The sequence below is a fragment of the Dendrobates tinctorius genome, unplaced genomic scaffold, assembly GCF_039654945.1.
Source record: "Dendrobates tinctorius isolate UK_male_01 unplaced genomic scaffold, ASM3965494v1 ptg000060l, whole genome shotgun sequence".
NCBI lineage: Eukaryota > Metazoa > Chordata > Amphibia > Anura > Dendrobatidae > Dendrobates > Dendrobates tinctorius.
Window position 1 is genome coordinate 6,066,579 of NW_027361728.1, and position 12,282 is coordinate 6,078,860.

The window sequence follows — 12,282 nt, forward strand, 5'->3', positions numbered from 1 at the left end:
GTGGTAAGGAAGTATTTATGAATTCCTTGTTTAAAATCTGCTGAGTTTTCCATTGGCTTCTGTGTCAGCAGCGGCTTATTGGGACTACTCCCATTTCATTATTTAAACCCTCTCCTAACTTCCTTCCATTCCAGCTATAGAGTTTCTATCCTGTGCCTTACTTCTCTGGAGTAAGTTATCATGGAGAAGCCGTTGTGTTCCTTTTCAAACCTGTGGAGTTCCATTTGCTTGTGTGTTTGTCTCCTGTCTGTCTCTTTCCAGAAGTTGTCTTATCATAGTAGTAAGACTACTGTCTTGTTGTCCTTCCCGCTATCTGGGGTTAAGCCCAGGGTCAGCCAGGACACGGGAGAAAGACCCATTTAGAGCGATTAGGTGAGTGATTAGGGGTCACCATCATTTCCCTCTTCCTATTATCAGTGCTCGTCTTGTGAAGTTTCCCCACCACTTTGCGTTGCACACCGGGCATCTCTCAGTAATGTTTATTATTTCGATTTTTGGGGAAAGTGGAGTTTAGAACTTTTGCTGTGATACTGTTAGAGCAATGAGACTAGAACTCTCTGCTAGAGGAATATTGTCATCGTGAATGAATCAAAAGAATTAAAAAATGGAATTAATGCTTTTTTGAAGAATAATAATACAAATCTTATGCACTAAATTGCAGAAATCGGTTGTTGATGCAAGGATTTATTCTGATTCTGTGATATTTTAGAGTCAGGAAGGAATTTTTCTCTAAAATATCTCTTCTGTCTTATTGAAGGAAGGAGAGGTTGTCTTCCACTGAATCCACATTGCAATAGAATATGCTGAATTATATAGACTTTTTTTCAGGATTACATACTGTATTACTATGTTTGTTACTGTTAATGGTGATTTTATTAATTGTATAGATCATTGGTAATATGACCCATATTTATTGATCAATATTAGAATATGATCCATATTATTTATAGCTCATTCAATTTAGAAAACAAACAAACAAATGAAAGAACTTAAGGAAACTCTTAAGTTATAAGAAAGAATTCTAAATGTTACTCACCCCGCAGTCATTTGCTCCATCACCACACATTCCAGCATAATAACTAAAGAAAATTGGATATTCATTTTTGTCATATCTGTGTAATGTTTTGTAAAGTTTTGCTAAGTTTCTTCTTTAAAAACTTAAACATATAAACCAGGAATCCCCAACCTATGATTTGGAACCACATGTGGCTGGTGGGCTTATATTGTGTGGTTTATGGCTGTCGTCAGCTTGGTGCATTAACACCAGGATTAGCAAAAAAATATGAAGAGCAGATCTACAGATGGTGACTTTTGTGAGTAGCCCTGCACATAAGGGCAGAACTGGATGCACATATACTGAAGAGAGGATGATACTGCCAGTTAGAGGGGTGCTGAAGCTAGATGCAATGGTGTGGCGAATGTGCATAATTCAAGAATGCCAAAAGAGAGCAGTGGAAACCCCTGGTTGTAAGTATACTGCATATAAGGGAAGAGAAGAGACAGGGTTTTAGGGTGTTTCCTGTGGGGAATCTGTCATTATATTGGGACTATAGGGATCTAAGTCTCACAATGGCGTAAGTGGGAGGAGGGCATACCTCCCAACTTTTAAAGAAGGGAAAGAGGGGCAAATTTTAGGCCACACCCCTGACCACACCCATTTCACAACTAATGACATCCATGTCCACACCCCAGCCACACCCATTTAGCACTGCTGATCACACTGAGTGGTACTGAGCGCACAGTGGCTGTCATGGGCACAGTGACTGGTACTGTGGGCACACTCACTGGTACTGAGGAAAAGAAAGAAAGAACAGAGAGAGAGAAAGAAAACAGAGAGAGAAAGAAAGAGGGGAAGAAAGAAAGAAGAGAGAAAGAAATAAAGAGAGGAAAGAAAGAACAGGGAGAAAAAAAGAAACAGAGAGAGAAAGAAAGAACAGAGAGAGAAAGAAAGAGGGGACAGAAAAAAGAACAGAGAGGGAGAGAGAAAGAAAGGGAAAAGAAAGAACAGAGAGAGAGAGAAAGAAAGAAATAGAAAGAAAGAGGAGAAAGAAAGAACAGAGAAAGAATGAACAGAAAGAGAAAGAAAGAAAGAGAAAGAGGTGAAAGAAAGAACAGAGAGAGAAAGAAAGGGGAAAGAAATAACAGAGATATAGAAAGAAAGACAAAGAGAGAGAAAGAAAGAACAGAGAGAGAAAGAAAGAGGGGACAGAAAAAAGAACAGAGAGAAAGAAGAAGAAAGAGGGGAAAGAAAGAACAGAGAGGTAGAGAGAAAGCAAGAGGGGGAAAGAACAGAGAGAAAGAAAGAAACAGAGAAATAAAGAAAGAACAGAGAGAGAGAAAGAGGGGAAGGAAAGGAAGAACAGACAGAAAAAGAAAGAAAGAAAGAAGGGACAGAAAGAACAGGAGAGAAAGAAAGGGGAAAGAAAGAAAGAACAGAGAGATAGAGGGAAAGAAACAGAGAGAAAGAAAGAACAGAGAGAGTAAAATAAAAGAAAGAGGGGAAAGAAAGAACAGAGGGAAAGAAAGAAAGAGGGGAAAGAAAGAACAGAGAGAAAGAAAGAGGGGAAAGAAAGAACAGAAAGAAAGACAGAAAGAAAGAGAAAGAACAGAGAGAGAAAGAAAAAAGTGAAAGAAAGAGAGGAAAGAAAGAGAATAGATAGAGAGAAAAAACAGAGATAAAGAAAGGAAGAATAGAGAGAGAGAGAAAGAAAGATCAAACTCAGAGAGAAAGAAAGAACAGAGAGAAAGAAAGAACAGAGAGAGAAAGAAAGATTAGAGAGAGAAAGAAAGAGGGGAAAGAAAGAAAAAGAAAGAACAGAGAGAAAGAGAAAGAAAGAGGGGAAATAAAGAACAGAGAGAAAGAAGAAAGAAAGAAAGAAAGAAAAAGAATAGAGAGAGAAAGAAAGAGTGGACATAAAAAAGAACAGAGAGAGAAAAAAAGAAAGAGGGGAAAGAAATAACAGAGAGGGAGAGAGAAAGAAAGAGGGGAAAGAAATAAAGAGGGGAAAGAAAGAAAGAAAGAAAGAAAGAAAGAATAGAGAGAGAAAGAAAGAATAGAGAGTGAAAGAAAGAAGGGGGAGAAAGAAGGAACAGAGAGTGAGAAAGAAAAAGAAATAACACAGAGAGAAAGAACAGAGAGAAAGAAAGAACAGAGAGAGGAAAGAAAGAAAAAACAGAGAGAGAGAAAGAAAGACAGAACAGAGAGAAAGGAAGAAAGAGGGGAAAGAATGAGAACAAAGAGCCAAAGAAAGAACAGAGAGAGAGAGAAAAGGAGAGAGAAAGAAAGATTCTATAAAGATACTATAGAAGCCCAGCTCCCATTGTAATGCCCACCAGAGCCTCCTGGTGCAGGACATATCATAATCTGCTCACATGGCCAGCATCCCTGATTCCAAGGCAATCCTGCTGTCCGTGTTGTCGGAGGAGGACACGGTGATGGATCTGAAGCATTCCCTGAAGTGCCTCCATGGTTCTGTCACAATCTCCTCCTGAAATTACCTAATTTCTGGTCAGCTTCTAGCACATCACTTCCAGTGGAATGTGTGAATTTTAAAGTGCTCCTCGGGGCTCCGCTGTGTACTCCTGTGTCCACGGGAAAAGTAAGCTCCTGGCCGGAGCAGTGGGGCAGACTCTATCTCAAAATCGGGACTGTCCCGCTAGATCCGGGATTGTTGTGAGTTCATTTTCCCCTTCATTACTGAGGCCTGAGGAACTCCCTCTTCTGGAAAAGAAAGGTAGTGAGCCTGATTGTCAAACACCTGAGGCTGATGATTGTGACAGGCTGAGTGGAGTTACGGACTGGATATAATGCTGCCGATGCCCTTCTGCCCTGCGGGTGATTTCTCTGTGGGATCCTTGGAGACCAGTCTGAATTCCTGCTCCTCCAAAGCTAAGTTTGCTACTCGGCCTTTTGCTTTTGTGCTTTGACTTTGTTTTTGCTTTGTTTTTCTGGATTTCTACCATTCCCTGCTGGGGTGTGCTGAATTCATTTAGCTCTGTCTTCTGAAAATACCTGAGTGCTGATTCAGTTTTTGAAGCCTAGCTGCTTCAGGGCCTTTTTCATATCAGCTGGTTGGCTTATGTCTTTGATAGGGTTTTGGCAGATTGCAGACAGCAGCCTTCCTTTCCTTTCCTATCTAGGTAGTATTGGGGCCCCATCTTTGCTCAGTCTATCTTTCTGTCTGTGTTAGTATTTTCATCTTGCTTCTCTGTCATTATATGTTGGGGGCTGCCTATTGCTTTGGGGTCTGCTCTGGGGCAGTTTAGATTTCCCCTTTCTTTCTTTAGGCCTATGTATTTCTCCGGCTGTGATCGAGGGGTCTAGGGCATCGTAGGAACCCCCCACGGCAAATGCTAGTTATGTTGATAGGTTCAGGGGTCTGCAATCTGATAGTTGCCAACTTCTCTGGTTTTCTGGACTTAACTTGTATTTCTGCTTTTGCCTCCTACGGTGACTCATTCATAACAGAATCACCTGCCATACCGCAGATTCTAGGAAACTCAATAGCAGGAAAGAATTGTAAAAGAAAAAAAAAAAGTGTGTATATTTTTTCCTCTATATCTCTGAGGCCGTAGGGGGAATTTTTTTTTCTCTCAATGGAGATAAAGCAATTGTCTGATCGTGTGGAGCAGCTCGCTGCGGAAGTGCGGGGAATTTCCACCTACCTTGCTCATTCACATGATGCTGAACCAAAGATTCCTACACCTGATGTATTTTTTGTGGATCGGTCTAAATTTTTGAATTTCAAAAATAATTGTAAATTATTTTTTGCCTTGAAGCCTAACTCGTCAGGGAGCTCCGCGCAGCAGGTTAAAATTGTCATCTCTTTGCTGCGTGGCGATCCCCAGGATTGGGCGTTTTCTTTGAAACCAGATGATCCTATTCTGACTAATGTGAACGCATTCTTTCAAGCTTTGGGGTTGTTGTATGACGAACCTAATGCCATTGATCAGGCTGAAAAGACCCTGCTGGCATTGAGCCAGGGTCGTGATTCTGCAGAATTGTACTGTCAAAAATTCCGAAAGTGGGCAGTACTTACTACCTGGAATGATAATGCCTTGGCTGCTCTCTTTCAGAAGGGGTTGTCAGAAGCCGTAAAAGATACTATGGTGGGATTTCCTGTTCCCTCTGGTCTTGACGATTCTATGTCATTAGCCATTCAGGTTGATCGGCGTTTGCGCGAACGCAAAGCTGCACGAGAGGTGTTGCCACCTGTTGAACAAATGTCTGAACCTATGCAATGTGATACAGTTTTTTACAGAGAGCAGCGTCAGGAGTTCAGAAGGCGTAATAAGTTGTGTTTTTTCTGTGGAGATGCCTCGCATATTATTTCTGTCTGTCCCAAACGAGAGAAACGCTTTGCACACACATTTTCTGTTGGGGGTGTTCAACCTAAGTTTCTTCTGGCTATTACTCTGATCTGCTCCCTGTTCACATTTTCCGCCAAGGCGTTTGTGGATTCGGGAGCAGCCCTAAACCTAATGGACTTGGATTTTGCTAAACGTTGTGGATTTCCGAGGACACCTCTACAGACGCCTATCCCTTTGAGGGGAATTAATGCTACTCCTTTGGCTAAAAATAAACCCCAGTTTTGGACCCAGGTGGTAATGCGGGTCGCCCCAGACCATCAAGAAAATTGCAGATTTCTGGTGTTGCATAATCTGCATGATACTGTTGTTCTGGTGTTTCCCTGGTTACAGATTCATAATCCAGTTTGGGATTGGAAATCTGTGTCTGTGGTGAGTTGGGGTTGTTGGTGTGCCTTTAGTGAGGCTCCAGTGTTTTCCACCTCTCCTCAGTCGCATGATGTTCCTGATTATTTGGCGGACTTTTATGATGTATTTAGTGAGAATGAGTCTGCATCTCTGCCTCCTCATAGGAGTTATGACTGTGCAATTGAACTGAGCCCGGGGTGCAAATTTCCCAATGGTCGGCTCTTCAATTTATCTGTACCCGAGCACGAGGCTATGCGATCCTATATTAAGGAGGCGTTGGAGAAGGGTCATATTAGACCATCCTCGTCACCCTTGGGTGCCGGTTTTTTTTTTTTAGCCAAAAAGGATGGATCATTAAGACCTTGTATTGATTATCGTGCCCTCAACAAAATTACTGTTAAATATCAGTATCCGTTACCCTTGATTTCTGATCTATTCTCCAGAGTTAAAGGTGCTTGCTGGTTTACCAAGCTTGACCTCAGGGGGCGTATAATCTTATTCGCATTAAGCATGGGGATGAATGGAAGATGGCGTTTAATACTCCGGAGGGACATTTTGAGTACCTGGTGATGCCTTTTGGGCTCACTAATGCCCCTTCTGTCTTCCAGTGCTTCATGAACGATATTTTCTGAGATTTTGTCGATAAATTTTTGATTATCTATCTGGATGATATTTTGATCTTCTCCAAGGATTGGGATTCTCATGTGGAACATATTCGGACTGTGTTCCGGATCTTGAGGGAGAATTCCCTGTATGTCAAGGGATCTAAATGCCTTTTTGGAGTACAGAGGATTTCTTTTTTGGGATTTATTTTGTCCCCGTCAACTATTCAAATGGACCCGGCCAAGGTACAAGCCATTCACGATTGGGTTCAGCCCACTTCTTTGAAGGCCCTCCAGAAGTTTTTGGGTTTTGCTAATTTTTATCGGAAATTTATAGCAAAATTTTCTAGTATTCCCAAGCCATTGACTGATTTGACTAAAAAGGGTGCTGATGTGTTAAATTGGTCTCCGGAGGCTGTTTCTTCCTTTCAGGAGTTGAAGCGAAGATTCACCTCCGCCCCGGTTTTGCGGCAACCTGATGTCTCACTTCCATTCCAGGTAGAGGTGGATGCTTCTGAGATTGGTGCAGGAGCTGTTTTGTCCCAAAAGGATCCTGTAACATCTAAAATGAATCCCTGTGCTTTCTTTTCCCGAAAGTTCTCTCCATCTGAACGTAACTATGATGTGGGGAATAGGGAACTGTTGGCTATGAAATGGGCATTTGAGGAGTGGAGACATTGGTTGGAGGGAGCTAAGCATCAAGTCGTGGTCCTCACTGACCACAAGAATTTGATTTACCTAGAGTCGGCTAAGCGCTTGAACCCTAGACAGGCTAGGTGGGCCTTGTTTTTCACACGTTTTGATTTTGTGGTTTCTTTTCTTCCTGGAACAAAGAATGTCAAGGCAGACGCCCTCTCTAGGAGCTTCCTTGCTGATTCTCCTGTGGTGACCAAGCCTGCTACCATCTTAGGCGAAGGGGTAGTTCTTTCTGCCATCTCGCCCGATTTGAGACTTGCTCTGGAAGAGTTCCAGGAGGACAAACCTGAGCGTTGTCCCAGTGGAAAGTTGTATGTTCCTGACCAGTGGAAGAAGAGAGTGATGTCTGAAGTTCATTGCTCTGCTTTGGCTGGTCATCCAGGTATTTTTGGTACTAGAGATCTGGTGAGTCGTTTTTTTTGGTGGCCCTCCTTGTCTTGTGATGTCAGGAATTTTGTGCAGTCCTGTGGGACGTGCTCCCGGTCTAAATCGTGTTCTCGCTCTAGTGGGTTGTTGATGCCTTTGCCTGTCCCCAAGAGGCCATGGACCCATATTTCAATGGATTTCATCTCTGATATGCCTGTCTCTCAGAGGATGACTGTCATTTGGGTGATTTGTGATAGGTTCTCTAGATGGTTCATCTTGTACCACTCCCTAAGTTGCCGTCTTCCTCTGAGTTGGTGCCCCTGTTTTTACAACAGGTGGTTCGTTTGCACGGGATTCCTGAAAACATTGTATCTGACAGAGGAGTGCAGTTTGTGTCTAGATTTTGGAGAACTTTCTGTTCCAGGCTGGGAATTCAGTTGTCCTTCTCCTCTGCTTTTCACCCTCAGACCAATGGGCAGACAGAGAGAACAAACCAGACCTTGGAGTCATATTTGAGATGTTTTATTTCTGCTGATCAGGATGATTGGGTTTCATTTTTGCCCTTGGCCGAATTTGCTTTGAATAATAGAGCTAGTTCTGCCACTTTGATGTCACCTTTTTTTTGTAACTTTGGGTTTCATCCTCGATTTTCTTCAGGGCAGGTGGAGCCCTCTGCCTGCCCAGGTGTTGACATTGTGGTGGAGAGAATGCACCAGATCTGGGACCAAGTGGTGGATAAGTTATCTCTCTCCCAGGAGAAGGCCCAGCGGTTTTCAAACCGACATAGGACCATTGGTCCCCAGTTTAAGGTTGGTGATATGGTGTGGTTATCATCAAAAAATATTGCTATGAAGGTGGCTTCTCCTAAGTTTAAGCCTAGATTCATTGGACCTTACAAGATTGTGGAGATTATTAATCCGGTCTCTTTTCGTTTGGCTCTTCCTGTCACATTTAAAATCCATAATGTGTTCCATAAATCTTTGTTGAAGAGGTTTGTTGAACCTGTTGTTCCGGGGTGGCACCTCCAGACCCTGTATTGGTTGAAGGTAACATGGAGTATGAGGTAGAGAAAGTACTGGATTCCCGTCTGGCTAGACGGAGACTCCAGTATTTGGTTAAGTGGAAGGGTTATGGTCAGGAGGATAATTCCTGGGTCTCCGCCTCTGATATTCATGCCAAACGATTGGTGCGTGCCTTTCATCGGGCTCACCCTGATCGCCCTGGTGGCATAGTTGAGGGTTCGGTGACCCCTCCTCAAGGGGGAGGTACTGTTGTGAGTTCATTTTCCCCTTCATTACTGAGGCCCGAGGAACTCCCTCTTCTGGTAAAGAAAGGTAGTGAGCCTGATTGTCAAACACCTGAGGCTGATGATTGTGACTGGCTGAGTGGAGTTACGGACTGGATATAATGCTGCTGACTAGAGTTGAGCGATACCGTCCGATACTTCAAAGTATCGTATCGGATGGTATCGGCCGATCTTTAAAAAAAGTATCGGTATCGCCGATTCCGATACCGGAAGTCCCATTCAAGTCTATGGGACTTCCGGTATCGGAATAAGAAAAACCCTTTCCTGCCCTTGTACAGCCTCTCTGGGGTCTGTACGGGCCTTTCGGGGGGCTGTGCCGGCCTGCCAGGGGGTCTGTGCAGGCTCCGGTGGTCTGTGCCGGCCTGCCGGTGGTCTGTGCAGGCTCCGGGGGGCTGTGCCGGCCTGCCGGGGGGCTGTGCCGGCCTGCCGGTGGTCTGTGCAGGCTCCGGGGGGCTGTGCCGGCCTGCCGGGGGGCTGTGCCGGCCTGCCGGGGGGCTGTGCAGGCTCCGGGGGTCTGTGCAGGCATCGTCCGATGGGACTACAAGTCCCATCGGGCGATGCCTGCTACCATGACAGTGATTGACACATTAGCCAATGATGGGACAGTAGTAGTCCCATCATCCGGCTAATGTGTTAAATGTAAAAAAAAAAAAAAAAATTACATGCTACATACATACAACATGCATACTACATACATGCTACATTCATACTACATACTACATACATGCTACATTCATACTACATAAATACTACATGCAACATACATACTACATGTATACTACATGCATGCTACATACATACTGCATGCTACATACATACCACATATATACTACATACATACTACATGCATGCTACATGCATGCTACATGCTACATACATAACACATATATACTACATGCATGCTACATACATACTACATGCTACATACTACATATATATACTACATGCATGCTACATACATACTACATGCTACATACATACTACATATATACTACATGCATGCTACATACATACTACATATATACTACATACATACTACATACATACTACATGCATGCTACATGCATGCTACATACATACCACATACATAACACATATATACTACATGCATGCTACATACATACTACATGCTACATACATACCATATACATACTACATGCATGCTACATACATACTACATGCATGCTACATACATACTACATGCTACATACATACTACATACATACTACATGCATGCTACATACATACTACATGCATGCTACATACTACATGCTACATACATACTACATATATACTACATGCATGCTACATACATACTACATGCTACATACATACCACATACATACTACATATATACTAACTGCATGCTACATACATACTGCATGCTACATGCATGCTACATACATACTACATACATACTACATGCTACATACATACCACATATATACTACATACATACAATACATTCATACAATACATACATAGACATACAGTACATATAACATAGAGTAACATACTTACCAATACTTGTCACATTGTTCCCCGAAGCCATTGTCTTTTCCGGAATAAATATTAACATAACAAACCACAAAAATACTCACCCACGATCCGAAGCAGTCCACGAGTGTGTCCCACGACGATCTTGGGTAGAGAACTGCAGCATCAGCTGTTGCTGCCGTTCTCTACGGGCTGCAGGAATCCAATGACGGAAGGTAGGTATCCTTCCGCACTGTATTCCTCCGCCACTTAAAAAAAAAAGTCCCTAGTCTCACTTTATGCCATTGCTGTGTGCACTGCAATGTGTGGACTTACCAAGTATTGGTAAGTAGGTTACTCTATGTTATATGTACTGTATGTCTATGTATGTATTGTATGAATGTATTGTATGTATGTAGTATATATGTGGTATGTATGTAGCATGTAGTATGTATGTAGTATGTATGTAGCATGCATGTAGCATGCAGTATGTATGTAGCATGCATGTAGTATATATGTAGTATGTATGTAGCATGCATGTAGTATATATGTAGCATGTATGTAGTATGTATGTGGTATGTATGTAGCATGTAGTATGTATGTAGCATGCATGTAGTATATATGTAGTATGTATGTAGCATGTAGTATGTATGTAGTATGTATGTAGTATGTATGTGGTATGTATGTGGCATGTAGTATGTATGTAGCATGCATGTAGTATATATGTAGTATGTAGTATGTATGTAGTATGTATGTGGTATGTATGTAGCATGCATGTAGCATGCATGTAGTATGTATGTAGCATGCATGTAGTATGTATGTAGCATGCATGTAGTATGTATGTAGTATGTATGTAGCATGCAGTATGTATGTAGCATGTATGTAGTATGTATGTAGTATATATGTAGTATGTATGTAGTATATATGTAGTATGTATGTAGCATGTAGTATGTATGTAGCATGCATGTAGTATGTATGTAGCATGTAGTATGTATGCAGCATGCATGTAGTATGTATGTAGCATGTATGTAGTATGTATGTAGTATATATGTAGTATGTATGTAGCATGTAGTATGTATGTAGTATTTTTTTTTTTTTTTTTTTAACATTTAACACATTAGCCGGATGATGGGACTACTACTGTCCCATCATTGGCTAATGTGTCAATCACTGTCATGGTAGCAGGCATCGCCCGATGGGACTTGTAGTCCCATCGGACGATGCTTGCACAGACCCCCGGACATCAGCACAGCCCCCCGGCAGGCCGGCACAGCCCCCCGGCAGGCCGGTACAGACCCCCACAGGGTGCACAGACCACCGGCAGGCCGGCACAGCCCCCCGGCAGGCCGGTACAGACCCCCACAGGGTGCACAGACCACCGGCAGGCCGGCACAGCCCCCCGGCAGGCCGGCACAGACCCCGGGCAGTCCACACAGCCCCCCGGCAGGCCGGCACAGCCCCCCGGCAGGCCGGCAGAGACCCCCGGAAGGCCCGAAATGACGGCGCATCATGATGCGCACACACCGCGCATCATGATGACGTCAGTCTGTCAATCAACTTTGAACTTCCGATTCCGATGCCGAATTCCGATATTGAAAAAATATCGGAAGTCGGTATCGGAATTCCGATACAGCAAGTATCGGCCGATACCCGATACTTGCGGTATCGGAATGCTCAACACTACTGCTGACGCCCTTCTGCCCTGCGGGTGATTTCTCTGTGGGATCCTTGGAGACCAGTCTGAATTCCTGCTCCTCCAAAGCTAAGTTTGCTGCTCGGCCTTTTGCTTTTGTGTTTTGACTTTGTTTTTGCTTTGTTTTTCTGGATTTCTGCCATTCCCTGCTGGGGTGTGCTGAATTCATTTAGCTCTGTCTTCTGAAAATACCTGAGTGCTGATTCAGTTTTTGAAGCCTAGCTGCTTCAGGGCCTTTTTCATATCAGCTGGTTGGCTTATGTCTTTGATAGGGTTTTGGCAGATTGCAGACAGCAGCCTTCCTTTCCTTTCCTATCTAGGTAGTTTTGGGGCCCCGTCTTTGCTCAGTCTATCTTTCTGTCTGTGTTAATATTTTCATCTTGCTTCTCCGTCATTATATGTTGGGGGCTGCCTATTGCTTTGGGGTC

General features: G+C 43.2%; 1 protein-coding gene across 1 annotated transcript in view; it reads right to left on the reverse strand.

The window, feature by feature from the left end:
- LOC141092729 (probable cation-transporting ATPase 13A4) overlaps positions 1 to 12,282 on the reverse strand; it is a 328,264-nt gene that overhangs the window by 59,536 nt on the left and 256,446 nt on the right. The window contains exon 19 of the mRNA XM_073579122.1: positions 1,037 to 1,079. Within this exon, the coding sequence (XP_073435223.1) occupies positions 1,037 to 1,079 (43 nt within the window). The remainder of the gene's footprint in view (positions 1 to 1,036; positions 1,080 to 12,282) is intronic.